This window comes from Hipposideros armiger, unplaced genomic scaffold (genome assembly GCF_001890085.2).
Source record: "Hipposideros armiger isolate ML-2016 unplaced genomic scaffold, ASM189008v1 scaffold_239, whole genome shotgun sequence".
Classification (NCBI taxonomy): Eukaryota; Metazoa; Chordata; class Mammalia; order Chiroptera; family Hipposideridae; genus Hipposideros; species Hipposideros armiger.
The window spans coordinates 335,643-351,754 of NW_017731589.1; the positions used below are offsets into that span (position 1 = coordinate 335,643).

The 16,112-nt window shown below is 42.3% G+C and overlaps 1 protein-coding gene across 1 annotated transcript; it reads left to right on the forward strand.

Annotated features, from left to right (window-relative positions):
* The first annotated feature begins 7,175 nt into the window (after window positions 1-7,175).
* Window positions 7,176-15,545, forward strand: LOC109389669 (GTPase IMAP family member 4-like). Its single transcript, XM_019655441.1, has 3 exons — window positions 7,176-7,209; window positions 10,520-10,591; window positions 13,751-15,545. The coding sequence occupies exons 2-3, from the start codon at window positions 10,555-10,557 to the stop codon at window positions 14,680-14,682; spliced, it is 969 nt and encodes a 322-aa protein (XP_019510986.1). The 5' UTR covers window positions 7,176-7,209; window positions 10,520-10,554; the 3' UTR covers window positions 14,683-15,545.
* Window positions 15,546-16,112: the final 567 nt, after the last annotated feature.

Below are 16,112 nucleotides of genomic sequence, written 5' to 3' on the forward strand. Positions count from 1 at the left end.
CTGTATCCAGCTTCAGCTATAAATTCCCCACCCGCCAAGACTTCGGGGCCAGTTCTCCTCTTGCAGAGTGAGATGGTCGCCAGGCTTGGCTAATAAAGCCTTTGGAATGAAAATCTTTTGTCTAAGTTTTTGTTAAAGAGCGGTGACCCCAACAGTTGGCCACCATGTTGAGAGGAAGCCCAAGTCGCCTGTTGAGAGGCCACATGAAGAGGACGTGAAGCCACTGGCCCACTCCCTTGGCTGGTCTTTCATCTGCCAGGCAGAACCAACCTGCCAGCCGTGCAAGTCAGGCAACACGGAAGCAGATTCCCCAGCTGCCAACTGAACCCCCTCTGAAGAAGCTTCAAAGAGTCAAGGGGAGCCATCCCCACCATGTCCTGTCCAAGTTGTCGATTCATGAGAAAGAGAAATGATTGATGTTGTTTTAAACCACTAAGATTTGGGATGGTTTGTTATCCCAGCTCAGTCCCCAGCACTTACCACTCCCTCCTGTCTCCTCTCAAGATGCCACAAATTTAAGAAGTTACAAAATTGTCATCATCAGGCAATAGTATATTCTGACACGAGAAAACTCTCTCATGACAGCTGAAATCCATGTCACTATCTAAGCAGAATGTGTTGTGTTCCTATCCTAAGAGTCTGCTAATCTATCATTTTTATTTATTAAATCACATTGTTGTGGGCCAACTGAGTAGCCCCCCCACCCACACACACACACTGAAAAACTAAGTTTTCTTTCCAATAGAAATGTTAAGTCTTCTCCCTGGTTTCTTAGTTACTTGGCTCCTGGCCTTGATTACTCTTCTGGTCAGTTTCTGAATCTTAAAGATTGCTCCTAGCCTGAATCCTAGAATTCTCCTATCCCCCTTCTTCTTGATTGTCTGTAAATCAGTTTCTAAATCCTAAACAATAGATTGCCCATAGAAATCTCCTACCCCTGCTTCAGATAACTATTAATAGTTAAAAACCTGTAACTTCTCAATATCCCCCAGGCCAGTAAGCCTAATGATTCTTTCCAAACCCATTCTGGGCCCAGACAACTGACACCATCTAAGTGACCCGTTGCACCTGAATGGCCTGAGGCTTCATGAGAGCTAACAGATTTATTAATTAAAATCTATTTTTCCTCATTTAGAGGCCATGGGGATACAGATGACACCCCAACAATATTGCTAGTCACAACCAAAGAAGCCAACACGATCTTCAAGGCGGAGCTCAAGACCCCTTCCTCTCATCTGAGATCAGCTAGGGCGAGAGTTCCATGAATCCCCCAATAGGTAGGGACAGCTGTACGCCCCTGTCCAGCAGGAAGCAGATATAGAAGAAATGACCTCCTGTCCCTCATCTTCCCATAGAGATTTTATGGGGTCACGTCTCTCAAGGGGAAAACAAGGCAGGCAATTAGAGGCAGGCATTGGGTCTCTGCATTCCTGCACATCCCACAGAATGCACTGCCCAGGAGACCTCCCCTCTCCACCCAAAACTTCCCCTTCATCATTGTAATTACCTACCCCTGTAGGAAAACAAATGGGCACAAAATACCCAACTACATCAGACCAGTCACCGCACCTGCGCAGTACTTCTTGTCAATACAGGTGCCAATCAAGTGATCCCATGCCCAGAGGGGAACAGTCCATTCTAGAGAAAAAGGGATAAAAACTCCAAGTCCTGGGAAGTGGGGCCCTCTTCTTTCCTTTTACAAGCGTTCTGAGCCTTGGCTTTGCACGCGGCCCGCTCCAAACTCTTTGGAATGTAATTTCTCCTTTAATAATGGATCCTTGAGCCATTCTGTACTGCTTGGGCCCACTTCTATTTCTTTAAAGTGTGCTATCTCTTCTAATAAACTGCTTTTTCACTACTTTTCCCTGGTATCTCATTCAATTCTTTGCTGGAGACGCCAAGGACCTGGACATTGTGCCGAGAAGGGCCCACTCTCCAACAACAACATGAGGACACAAGTCAACACCTTGAGGGATCCCATCCCCAGCCCAGGGGACTTGCTAAGTCAAAGTTTCAGGTCACGGCATTCTAGGTGGAAGAAGCCGTCTGTGTTTTGGGAATTATTGTCTTAACCTGTGTTTTCTCTTGCATATGCTGGTTGTGGCTGTGGCTCGTGCACCCAGAGAGCCACCAATGGAGCCACCTCTCTGCTGGTGGATTCCCTTGCTGACAGCTTAGCGCACATTGTGGAAGAGGGGGGCATTTGAAAATTTCAGAGTCAGTCACCAGGGATGGAGTGTTGGTGGTAGACGGGATAAGGGGTTAAAGGATTGGGCAGGTCTTCCTCAATGAAAAAATGCAGCACAGTGTTTGCAGAGGCAGCTCTAAGGGGATGAGCTTGACCTCACAGCGACTGGTAAGTTTAGTCAGCGACAAAGAAGAAATCAACATGTAACTAACCAAATAGTGTACAGAAACGATGGCTAAGCCTCCCTTCAGAGAGGCAGACCTTTAGAAACTAGTCCTTCTTTCCTTTATTTGTCACAAATAAAAATAAAACCTTTTTTTCCCCCACAAGACTGAAATTCCTTTGGCTCTGACACTCCCAGAGGTGAACCCATGGTGTTTGGTTAATTGCGGTAGGACATGGAGAAGATGTGACCTCCGATTGACCAGAAAACTGGGCCTGGGCAATTGTAGGCTCCCTCTCACCATCCCTTCCTGCCCTGCCCCCCTCAGCCTGTCCCTGGAATGTGCATTCAACTTGCCTTTTTCATTCCCAAGAGTTACCCTAAGGACACAGCCTTGAAATAGTAATGTATTGTTGAGATTATTTGGAGGGTTTAATTGACAGCCCAGATAAGGCCTCTGGGTAAACTTTTCAGATCAGGCAGGCAGGTGCGGAAAACTACTTGTCTTAGGGTCAAGACAAACTTGTAAGAAAGTTTCATTGCTAATTAAACTGCCACCTACCCACCTAGAGTGGTCTGCTTCTTTCTTGGGTCTCTCGCTGCCCTCCATGTGGGTGCTGGTTTCAGATGACACCTGGGAGATATCCAGGCAAACAGAAAACTCACCTCTGTTTATCAACAAATATGAAAAAATGGAGTATCTAAGGCAGTGGTTCTCAAGTTCTTTCTTCCTGTTAAAAAGCACTCGATTACCTAAAATTCTTTCTAAATCTGTGTTTGGAATCAACAAATTGCCATGTTACAGAAAACCATCATCATCATCATCATCATCATCTCATCCCCCACAGAGATCAGAGGTCTCAGCTCTGAGCCTGGGTCTCAGCCACACACACATTCACATCAAGGGACACTTGCTGTGCAAATGCACCATAGTACGTGAGTGGTTGCCTAGGACGAAGGTAGGCAGGAGTGCAGGGATCACTATGGGGCATGAGGAAATGTTTGTGGCTGGTGGTTAGAGTCATTATCTTGGTTGTGGTGATGGCTTCATGGGTGGAGACATATGCAAAAACTCATTCAATCATTATAGGCAGTTTATTATACGTCAAGAATGTTTATTCATATCTGTTGTCCATTTTAAACTGGGTTATGAGTCTTTTTATTAATGGAATGTAAGGGTTCTTTATGTGTTCTGTTCTTTGTCAGCTGTTATTAAATATATTTACAAGTTTCTTATCAGATATGTGGGAGAAAGCAAACATTTTCCCCCAGTTCACAGCTTGCTCTTACTTTAGAACATTTTAATTCCATTCCCACTCTCCCTCCCCATCTATATATTATTGTTGTTATTTTAATTTTCCTTTTTTCTCTCTTTATACCCTAAAGGTTGTTTCTATTATTTATACTATCTCTCTTAGTTTAGACTTAGTTTTTCTTTTTCTTTTTTTAAAAAAAGATTTTATTGGGGAATTGGGGGAGGGGAATAGCATTGGGGAATCCGGGAAGAGGAACAGACAAGTTTCTGTCCTTTTGTTCTTCAGTCTAGTTGTGGAGGACGTCGTTTCACTGGCCCATGTTGGTATTATCATTGCGCTCTTCCCCGGTGAGGCAGCCACTCGCCGGTCATTGTACAGCTGCTCACGGCAGCTCACGGCAGCTCATGCTGGCTGCTGGCCGCTTACAGTGACTGCCGGCCACATACGGTAGCTCATGGCAGCCCCACTGCAGCCCCACTACAGCCTACGCCATCACCAAAGACTCATGGCAGCCCAGCTCCAGGCTGAGCTGTCGTTCACCATCTTAGCTGTAGAGGGCACAGCGTCACTGGCCCTCATATGGGATCCAAACTAGGGCCATGCTGCTCGGAGCTGGTGTCCCAAGCCAACTCTTAACTAACACGCCACTCGGCCAGCCCTCCAATGGACCTATTTTCAAAGAGGACACATTCTGGAGTTCCAGGTGTTTAAACGTCAACGTATGTTTTTAGGGGGCACAATTTAACCTATAAGAGTCTGGACATACCAGAATTTGTTTATTCATTCACCAGTTGATGAACATTTGGGTATTTCTAGCTTGGGCTATTATCAATATTATAATAAAGAGGCAATCACATTCGAGTCTGAGTGGGATAGCTGGATTGCATGTTTAACTTTATACGATACTGTTTATTCCCCACCCCCCAAATATGGTAGGTTTTTATATGTTTGTTTGCAATCTATGAGAGCACATGCTTTCCAATGTTTGGTGGTGTCAGTATTTTTAACTTTAGTCTTCCTAATGGGTGTGTAGCAGTATCTTGTTATGGTTTTACTGTGCATTTCCCCAAAGATTAGTCAGGTTGAGCAGTTTTTCATGTGCTTATTGGTCATTTGTATATCTTCTTTTCATTAAAATCTTTTGCCCATTTTATTATTGGGATGTTTGTTTTTTTATTATTATTTTGTATGAATTCTCACTATGTCCTGGATACATGTCTATGTGAGATATATTTTGCAAATATGTCTCCCAGTCTATGACTTGCCTTTTCATTTTCTGAAGTGTGTCTTTCCAAGAGCAAAAGTTTGAATTTTGATGATGTCAAAATTAATTTATGTATTGTGCTTTTATGTATTAGGCTTTTTATCCTATTTGAGGAATCTTTGTTTAACCCACCCAGTATCAACAAGATTTTCTTTTATATATACTTTTCTGGAAGTGGAATAGTGTTAGCTCTTACTTTTGGGTGTAAGTCCATTTTAATTTAATTTTCCTGTGTGATGTGACATAAAGATTCAGGTTTATTATTTTCCATACAGATGTCTTGCTATTTCAGCACTATTTGTTGAAAGAACTGTCTTTTCTCAGTTATATTACTTTGGCACCTTTATTGAAAATCAAGTGATGATTTAAATGTGGATATGTTTCTGGACACTTTATTCTTTTCCATTGATCTCTGTGTTATCCTTATACCCATATAACATTATCTAGATTATTACAGCTTTGTAGTAAGTCTTGATATCAGGTATTGTAAGTCCTCCACATTTGTTCTTTTTTGTATTTTTAATTGTTTTGGTTATTTAATGTCTTCTGTCTTTCCATACAAATTTTAAAATCAGCTTAGCATTTCTTTTTTAAAAATTCTGTTAGGATTTTGATGGGGATTCTACTGAATTCACAGAAAAATTAGAGGAGAATTACCACCTTAACAATATTGGTCTTGCAATTCATAAACATTGCATTAATTAGGTCTTGGTTTCCTTTTACAGTTTTCAGTGTATCAGTCATGCACATCTTATTAAATTTACATTTGAATGTTGTATTCTATTTTAAATTGTATTATTTTTAAAATGTAATTTTCCCATTATTTATTGCTAGTAAATAAACAAAGCTGAATGTTGTATATTGACCTTGTATCCTACAGCTGTGTAAATCCACTTATTAGTCCTACCAGTTTTTTCATAGAGCCCTTAACATTTTCTATATGCATGATCATGTCATCTGCAAATAAAGACAGTTTTACTTGGTCCTTTTCTATCTTTATGCCTTTCATTTGTTTGTCTTGTGGAATTGCAATGGCTAGAATCTTCAAGGTAGTATTGAAGAGAAGTAGTGTGAACTGGTATCCTTGCCTAAGATGTCTAATATTAAATATAAAACAATTAGCCTGTCACTGTTGAGTATGATGTTAGAAATAGTTTTTTTCTTGTATGTCCTTAAGTTGAGGAAGTTTCTTTCTGTTCCTAGTTTGCTGAGAGGTTTTAATCATGAATGGCTGTTATATTTCATCAAATGCTTTTTCTGGAATGATTGAAATAATTATGTTTTTCTGTACTCTGTTGATGATCAATTATGTTTATTATTAAATGTTAAACTTTGCACACCTAAGGTTAAACCACTCAGTCATGATATAGTATTTTTATGTATATTGTTGGATTTCACTTGTTAATATATTTTTTTAAGATCTTTGTGTCTATGTTCATTAAGGCTGTTGGTCCATAGGTCTCTTTTCTTGTGATGTCTGCATGTGGTTTGGGTTTCATGGTATGTTTGGCCTCATAAATAAAATGGGATATTTTCTTTTCTATTTTTTGGGTTTTTGTTAGATTGATATCATACAGTTTTTTATTTAAAATGTTCAATGAAATTTGCCAATGCATTCATTTTACCCTAGAGTTCTCTTTCTGGGAATGTTTTAAATCACAATTTAATTTTTTATATGATATAGGACTTTACAAATTTTATATTTATTCTTTTTTTTTAAATTGGGGAATTGAGGGAGGGGAACAGTGTTGGGGAATTAGGGAAGGGGACCAGCTAAGTTGTTGTTCTTCAATCGGAGTTGTGGAGGGCGCCAGTCTCCATCTGGCTGCCCGATAGCAGCTCGTGGCTCTAAGCTCAAAGTGCTGTGCTACAATCTTAGTTGTGGGTGGGTGGGAGACCAGCTGTGCTGAGAAGTGGGTCTTTCAGAAGAACTGGAAGCTCCCTGGTTTGGCCCAGCGGTTTCTTCCAGAATTTCACAGTGTGACCCATATTCCTTCCCTCCTTGTATTCCTTCCAGTCTTTGCATGGTCCAATATGGCGACCACTAGGCAGATGTGATGATTGAACTTCAAATTAATTAAAATGAAATAAAATCCAGTTCTGCAATCACACTCATCACATTTTATATGTGCAACTGCCCATGAGGCTAATGGTTACCATATTGAAACGCACAAATCAATTCCATCTTTGCAGAAAGTTCTTTCAGTGAGACTGGATGGTAAGGTGGGCCGGTCTCTTGCATGAGCTCCTCCCTCACTTCCTCTTTCTTCTTTCTTTTCAATGCTCCACTTAACGTTGCTTTCAAAGATAAAGAAGGAGCAGGACGCAGACTTTCCAGGTAAAGGAAGATGGGTGTTTGGGGCGGGGGGCAAGGGTGGGAAATGTGTGATTTAGTAGAGAGGAGACCTCTCCCCTGGATCTATATCTTAAACCTCCCGACAAACTTGCTATCAGAATATATTTCTCATTGCTTTCTGTTTCCTGTCTCTGCTGATTTTAAGCTGTAAACTGTTTTAATGGCTGAGCCCTACAAATTAATACCTCTTTCAGGGATTGCTGCAAAGAGGCTATTTCACCACTTAGAGAATTTAGAAATACACTTGAAACTTTCAGGGATAGAGTTGGGTGAGCAGACAGAATTAGCTGTGAGGGCAGCTGGTGGGTGAAGAGCGCTGGAAGGAGTAAGAAGCACAGCTTGGTGTGTTCCCCTCCTGATACTTGTCACCAACATCAACTTTGTGGCCAAAGCTGATTTGAAAAAATTCTGTGATTTCTCTTCCCGGTTTACAAGAAGCTGTTTTTTATTCTCTATCCTTAAAGGATAAAGAAATAGCTCATCTTTCAAAAGGATTGGCTGTCCTTCTAACGGTGTTTCAAATTTGTATATGATGGCTTCCTATCCTTAACAACTAGCATTTCCAGACTGTACCAGTCAAAGTCTGCTCCAATAGTTCTTCAGATGGCATTCTGCATTGCCAAACGTTTGTAGGCAGCAATGAAACAAAATATTTATTTATTTATTTCATGAATAGAAATTCCATTTATCACTGATAAAATAACATATTCTCAGCCTTGGAAGAGATCTTAAAATTCATGCAATTCGCCCATCCATCTTTCTCTCGATGCCCCTGTAGATGTCATTGAAGAGGGTGTCCTGCCTCGGCGATCAGACTGTCCCGTCTCCCAAGGAGCCCATTCCATCTTAGAGAGCTCTGGGGTTCGCCTTGTTTTGTTTGAAAGTCCTTCATTGTATTGTGGTGAACTCTTTCCATCACTTCCACCCCTAGGGACATACAGAACAAATCTAATTTCCTTTCCACATGACAGTTCTTCAAATATTTGTAGAGAGTTATCAAATTCCCTGGGAGTCTTCTTTTCTCCAGGCTAACCATCTCACTTTCGGCAACTGCTTCTTATGTGAATAGGGGTGGGGAAAAAATAAAAAGAATGATAGATTCAACGTTTTTTAGCCCCAAGCCATATTCAGCTAATTTTAACACCACTTAACCCCTCCTTCCTACTTTTTTTAAACTTTGCATTTCTTTTTTTTAATTATTTTTTATTGTGAAATACACATTTTTTAGAATTAGTTTCAGCTATCCAACACAGTGCAATAGTTATAATTTTTACCCCTTGAGGTGACAACCCTCCTCCCCCAATCCGCCGCCCAACTTTCCCCCCCAATATCATACATATCTATTACAATTCCCTTGACTCCACTCCCACGTTATACTCCACGTCCCATGACGTGACATACAATATTATACAACATCAGCTTCAGGTATACAGTGCAGTGATCAAGCCTCTACCTGAAACAAACTATTTAAAATGTAATACCATGTATGTATGACACTAAACATTGATTAATAAAGAAAGGATAATCTTTTAGATGTAGGCTGGACAGAAAGATCAGAAAGGAGGCAAGAATCAGGGGGATGTTGAATCAATTAATTTAGAACAACTCTTTGTCTATTGTCATGTTTGTCCCCAAGGAATAAAGGGAACTACAAGACACAGATGGCTGTACTATCACAAAGCTTACAGCCTGAAGGGAGAGAGTAATAATAAAAGCAGACAAACAGCTTCCTATGTGATTTGTACTCTACAGGGACCCCTGAGAGTGAGATAGCAAATAGAAGTATACACAATGGAATACTACTCTGCTATAAGAAAAGATGAAATAGTGCCATTTGCAACAACATGAATGGACCTTGAGATTATTATGCTAAGCAAAATAAGTCATACAGAATAGAGAACCATATGATTTCACTGATACGTGGTACATGAAACTGAAAACAGCAAAAGAATAAGACAAACAAATGAAGAAATAAAAACTCATAGACACAGACAATAGTTTAGTGGTTACCAGAGGGTCAGCGGGGAGGGGGTGGTAGATGAGGGTAAAGAGAATCAAATATATGGTGATGGAAGGAGAACTGACTCTGGGTGGTGAGCACACAATGTGATATGTAGATGAAACCTATATAACTTTACTAACAATTGTCACCCCCAATAAATTTTAATGAAAAGAAAGAAAGAAAGAAAGAAAGAAAAAAAGAAAGAGCATCACACTACAGCTGTGTTGGTGGTGGTGATGGTGTTGGGGGGAGAGGCACTGGGGAAGCCACTCTGGAGAAGCGAGGCCTGAGGGCTGAGCGGAGTGAACTGGACACTCACCCATTGCAGCGTGGGTGCTCCAGGGAGAGGGGGCCCTTCTGCAAAGGCCTAGAAGTTGGAGGGAACATGGAGGATTCTGGGGACATTGGGGAGGCTGGTGTGGTTAAAGTGTTTTAAGAGGGGGAGAGGGAAAGAGAGAAAGAGAAAGAGAGGGAGTAATGGATCTTGCAGGGCCGTATGGGCCATTCTAAAAATTTTCAACTATTTGAAAGAAAAACAAGGGAAAGCCATTAGGAAATTTAAACAAGAAAAAAATCAGATTTTAGTTTTAAAAAGGCATCTGATGACAGAGTAGAAAAGGGATCGAAGATGAGATGATCAGTTAGGGGCCTATTACATAGCAAACAAATGACAGTGGCTTGGGTAACAGGAAGATAGGGAGACATGGATAATTCTGCCTTTTTTGGAGGTAGAGTCCATAGGATGTGGTGATGGACTGATGAGCAAATGAGGGAAGATGAGATGCAGATGACCCAGCATTCTGCAGGAGCCTCTGGCTGAAAGGCAATGCCATCTACTGAAATGGGGGCAGAATCATTGACATGATCTGGGGCAGAACAGGCTGGGGTGGGGGTGAAGGGTTCCATTTTGGCTGGGTTCTGTTTGAGATGCCCATGAACTTGCTAAATGGAGAAGCTGAATGGGATATAAATGTTGGGAACACAGAGGAGGGCCTGGGCTGCAGACAAGGTACTAATAGCATCAAAGCAATAATTCACTGAATAGAGGGGCAGAAAGGAGCCCAGAACCAGTGCCGAGGAAGCACTTGAAGCCTTATGTTTGTGTAGAGAAAAAGCAACAATTTGAAAATGAGACGGACAGTGGAGACGTGAGGAGAAGTGTTGGGAAATAGAAGAGGAGAAATCAAGCAGCAAGTTTATGCAAAAGCAGAAACTCTTGGCTACATGAGGTTTCAGTTTCCAGGTTTTCTCCATTACTCTAAAATGACACTGATGTTTCTTGATTTACAGGAATTCAAACTACAACGGCAGCTCAATCCTACAGTATGAATTTCAGCTTCAGTGAACCCAGGACCAGCCATGGTGAGAGTCTTCAGTCCTTGGGGCACCCCAGACCAGGCTGGAGGGAGGGGACCTGGCAGCGGGTGTGTGTGGGGGTTCTCCTATCCTGTCTGACATCTGAGCAAGAGCAAAAGATTTCCAACCCCATTTCTTACTTTTCTGTTCATTGACTCCACTCTTTCTTTTCTCTACACTTTCCCCCTCGTGATGTAGCATAACCGCTAAGAAGAAGAGAGGTTAAAATATCCTGATTGACCCCGGGCTTGATACGCTTTCTTGTTTCCTACTTCCCACAACGTGGACACCCCAGAACAGCCAAGTGTAGCCTCTTTGGAAGATTTTCTGCTCCTCTCTTCAGCCTGGGAGAGGGTTGGGAAGGAGGAATGTGAGAATAGTTGATGCTTAATTTAGGTCCCTAATTTCCCTGCTTCTGGTGGCTGCACTATAACCAACAAAGCCAACAGACTGGCTCACTCAGTTTTTCACATAGCCCTCTCTTTACTGCCTCATCCATAGAAATTGACTATCGCAGTTGACGTTTTGCTGGTTTAGCAAACCACTCCATTATTTAGTAGCCTAAAACATCAACCATTTCGTTGGCTCTTGATTTTGTGGGTCAGCTGGGCAATTCTTGGGTCTGAGCCAATTTGGCTAATCTTAGCCAGACTTGCTCATGTGGTAAGATAGTGGTTCAGTACAAAGCTGGATACTCTTTTAAAAATTAAATTTATTTGAGTGACATTGGTTAATACATCATATAAGTTTCAGGTGTACAGTGCTATAATACATCATCTCTATATTGCATTGTGTGCTCACCACCCAAAGTCTAGTCTCCTTCCATCACTGTATATGAGACCCCTTTACCCTCTTCAACCCACCCCACCCTACCCCCTTTCCCCTCTGGTAACCACTGTGCTGTCCGTGTCTATAAGTTTGTTTGTTTGGTTGGTTGGTTGCTGCTTCGTTTTATATTCCACATATCAGTGAAATCATATGGTTCTAGCCCTTTTCCATCTGACTTATTTCACTTAGCATGAAGCAGCAGCTGGATAATTTTGGATAGCCCCATGGACATGTCTGGTAGTTACCAGGTTCTCGGGCAGGCCAGGGTGACAGGGACAGCTAGGCCTGTGTCCCTCCTCATCAGGCAGGCTAGTCCAGGCCTCTTCACAGGGCAGTTGCAGGGTTCTGAAGAGCAGAAAGAGAAAGCAAGCACAGTGCACAGCACTTTGGAGTCTAATACTACCCTATTGTCCAGGGCAAGTCACATGGCCCACTCAGATTCAGCGTGTTGATGGGAAGAACTGCAGATCCACATCCCAAAGAGGCATGTGTGCAGAGATGGGAACAAGTCAAGGCCATATCTGCAGCCTACCACCTATGGTGCCATATGCAATCAGCATGGGCAAATTATTGCAGTGTTGGAGCTGGCCTTTGGTAGCTTTTCATTGCACCTCCCATGATTTTCCTACTTTCTCTCTCTACAGCCAACTAACGCCCTCAGGATATCCTTAGGTGGGAGTCTTTCATTGTGATGCCAACTGAATAATAATCTCAGCTCCCACTCACACTTTCCCTTAATCGTAGCCAACCTGTACCCAATGTTCTCAGCTTCTGGAAATTTACTGTTCTCATCCCAGGATTCTGGTTACTAAATGTGGGAAACTCTGACTTGGGGATGGATTAGCAAAACCTTCACCATAAGATGTGTGGGAGATGGGGGTTACCTACAGATTTTGTAGAAGCCAGACTGGGGGTACTGCAAAATCTCTCTTCTGTTTGATTGGTATTTTTCAAAGATTATTCCAGTTTACAGACTCGACTGAACAGGGCAAAGTGGAAGTGAAGATGTAAAGAGAACAGCTAGGGGACTGCTGAGGTGTGGATGGTGATGGTGGACTTCCAAATGGAGAGCAGGGGACAGGTTTCGATGGAGCCAAGAGAACTTGCTGCTGGGCTGGAGATGGAGAGTAAAGCAAAGAGTGGAATCAAGGGCGATGCCTAGATTTTTGGTCGGGGGAGCTGGGTGAATGATGACGATACCTCTGAAAAATACAAAGGACTGTATAATAGTGCCTGTAATATTGTCGGTGTGATAATGTATGCATTATCTCAAAGCAGAGAGAGATGGTTGTAATGCAGGCTTCCTGTGCTGGCCGGCCCGCCTTCTCGGAGAAACTGGCTCTCACATGTGATTGTCAGTTGTCTTCCATGGTCCCGGTCTGTGCTTGACAAGTCCTGAAGATAAAGAGATAAGCAGAGAATTACTGAATACGAATACTAAAGTGCTATAGAGACGACTTGGTGTTAAACCTAAGACACAATTATTTTGAAAGCATCCTTTCAGGTGATATACAATGCTGTTCTGTTATTAACTTTCAGCTTTCCTAGGAAGTGGGTATGCCTAACCAAGTGAAGCTAAGAAATTATAACTCTACTGATGCTGATTTGTATGAGTTACTATTATTATTATTATTATTATTATTATTATTATTATTATGATATGTCAAGGGACTTTATAGTAACTCCAGAGAACTGTCAATACTTTCTGGCTATAATTCTTCAACATATTAGTTTAAAATATAAAAACGTCCTTAGATTTTTATGTAGAGGTCATAACTTTAAATGCAAGGTATGTTGTTCTCCTGCAGGTCATAATCCCTGATGAGATGGTTGCATACGAGAAATACAAAGCGACACTGTCTTTCTGCACTGGGTCTCTTTTCTCCTCTGCAAGGGTGGGATGGCTTGTGTCACCCACCTACCTGGTTTCTTAATGCGAAGAAAAGTCCCATTTTGAATATAAATTGGTGGTGGGGGGGGAAGAATCTTCTACTGTGATGTCCCAAAGTCAGTTTTAATGTTACTTCCTGCATTCGCTTGTGAGAAACAGCTACCAGCTGCAGCTCAGAGTTGTCGTCTTATACCATTTTGTCCATTCCTTTGTGGGCACTTAGCTATCAAAGGTCAGAATAAGCTGCTCAAAGGAATACTGAAAAGTACCCAGGTATCCCCAGAGTACCACAAGAGGAACATCAGGCCCAGGGCTTCTCCAGACCTCCTGGGAGTGCAAAGGACCCTCGCAGGCAATTGAGAAGGGCACTAGTGGGGGTGGGGGCTGCAGGAGAAACAGTTGGAGGTTGATCCTAACACAGTGGCTTTTGTTTCCTTGTGTCCCAGGGCTTGGAAACCAAGGCTCTGGAGATTCACAACTGAGACTTGTCTTACTGGGTAAAACTGGAGCAGGAAAAAGTGCAACAGGGAACAGCATCCTTGGAGAGAAAGTGTTTCATTCCAGCATTGCAGCAAAATCCGTCACCAAGACCTGTGAGAAAGGGAAAAGCACATGGGATGGGAGAGAAATTGTCGTCGTGGACACGCCTGGCATTTTCGACACTGAGGTTCAGGCTGCCGACACACGCCAGGAGATTGCCCGCTGCATCCTCCTGAGCTCCCCAGGGCCTCACGCTCTGCTCCTGGTGATCCCGGTGGGCCGCTACACACCGGAAGAGCACAAGGCCATGGAGGAGATGCTGGCAATGTTTGGAAACAAAGCTAAGAAATACATGATCCTCTTATTCACCCGGAAAGATGACTTGGATGGCATGGATTTCCGTGATTACTTAAAGGAATCTGCAAAAGGCATTCAAGAGCTGATAGGCCAGTTCAGTAATCGCTACTGTGTATTCAACAATAAGGCGACAGGTGCTGAGCAGGAGGTCCAGAGGGCAGAGCTGCTGGCCCTGGTCACGCGCGTGGTGATGGAGAATGAAGGAGGATACTACACTAATCAGATGTTCCAAAAGGCCGAGGATGAGATTCAGAAACTGATCCAAAGGATGCAAGAAAATCATAGAAAAGAGCTGGAGAGAGAGAAAAGGCGGATAAGAGAGGCGTATGAAGAGAAAATCAGAAAGCTGGAGGATGACCTGGAGCGGGAAAAGAGAAAGGCACAAATGGAGAGGGAATTCGCTGAAAAGGAGAATCAATATGCTTCTAGGCAGCGAAATGCCAGAGATGAGGTTGAGAGGCAGAGTGGAGTAACTGAATTAATCTTGCACGTATTGCAGATTGCTAGCACTATTTTCTCATTTCTGTTTAGTGACGATTAAGCTTAATGAAAATTGTCTATTCTCCCTGCATATTTTCAGGTGCCCCTGCCCCATAAAACTCATTCACCAAAGCCAGAGCTCTCTGTTTCTGTCTCTCGGGCCCTCAGGACTAGGAAGCGTAGTCAAGTTCACTGTTGGAAATTGGTAGCCGGTTGATTGATGTCACAGGGGAGGGACAAATTCTCAATGTGCAAAACTCCAAAGCAGAAAGTATGGCTGCTCCCTGTCTTCTGAATTCTTTCTCAGAAATACAGAGGAAAGGAATGCAGGAGACCAACAGAACATGGCCCCAGGCTTTCTCTGTTTATCCCTAGTAAAAGTTTCTCCTCTAGATTCTTTCCAGATTGGCAGATAATCTCCGCCTGTGGCTTCTACTACCTTGTGTTTGGCTTTAGGACCACACTGATCATTTTACCCATATGGTTTGTTAGAAAAATCAATTCTTTGCATTAGGTAATCTATAGCTACAGATGCTTGTAGAATTCTTTCTAGAGGAACATAAATTTATTTCATTACATTCTTACAGAAGGACTGAAATTGTTCCTTCTCACTCTCCCTCTCACTGAAGAACACAGAGTTGTCTGGCAAACAGATCTCTCAGAACTCAACTAAAGTGAAACGCCAGGAAAAATCAAACGACAGAGATTCAACAGATAAGAGAACAATGTTTGGTATATTTAGATGTATCTGTAGAAACACTTTACCCAACCTCAATGTCACCAATTTGCTAAATAACCACTTGCCTCCTTTTCTTGTGAAACCAACTGTTGCCACCCACTTCCTTCACCCCACACCTTGATGCTGCTCCCGCCCACTTGCATTGTTTGCTTATTGTTATTATAATAAAATTTTCTGTTTTCTCATATTTGTGTAAAACTGGAATCTGTTATACCTTAGGAAAGACCACTCTTACTTCTTCTAAGAACTCAGGCATGAATTTCACTTTGTGGTAAAATTTCAAGATGATTTTGGAGCTGAGTTTGGTCTGCCCTCAAGATGTCTCCCCTTCTCCCTTTCCCTGGAAGTCTGAGCCATGTTCTTACCCATCTGCCCGTTGAAAACCACATTCTCCTTGGGTTCCTTCATTATGTGCTGATAGAAATTATGTGTAACCAAAGCTTCTGAGGCCTTTGTGGTTTTCCTTGTGCAAAAAAATTCCTTTAATATGTGGCTAACAGTAGTTGAAGTCAATTCCTTTTCTACCTTTCTACTGGGTGCTCCTAAATAATAATTTCTAGGATTTACCACATATTTCCATGTTCTACCGGCATGTCCTGGTGGTCATCACCAACTCTCCTTGCTCTGCCATCTTGAAATTGGCTTCTCCAAGCCCTGACACCATTTTGCCCCGAAGAGGACATATACCTCTCCCTTACTTCCCCCAAACACACATGAGTTTAGAATGTACATTAAGTAAAAGTTAGCAAAGG

Excerpts from the sequence above, each read along its gene's own strand:
- LOC109389669 (XM_019655441.1), top strand. The coding sequence starts at position 10,555 with ATGAATTTCAGCTTCAGTGAACCCAGGACCAGCCATG. Across the intron at positions 10,592-13,750 it reads TGAACCCAGGACCAGCCATG|GGCTTGGAAACCAAGGCTCT; the intron begins GTGAGAGTCTTC and ends CTTGTGTCCCAG.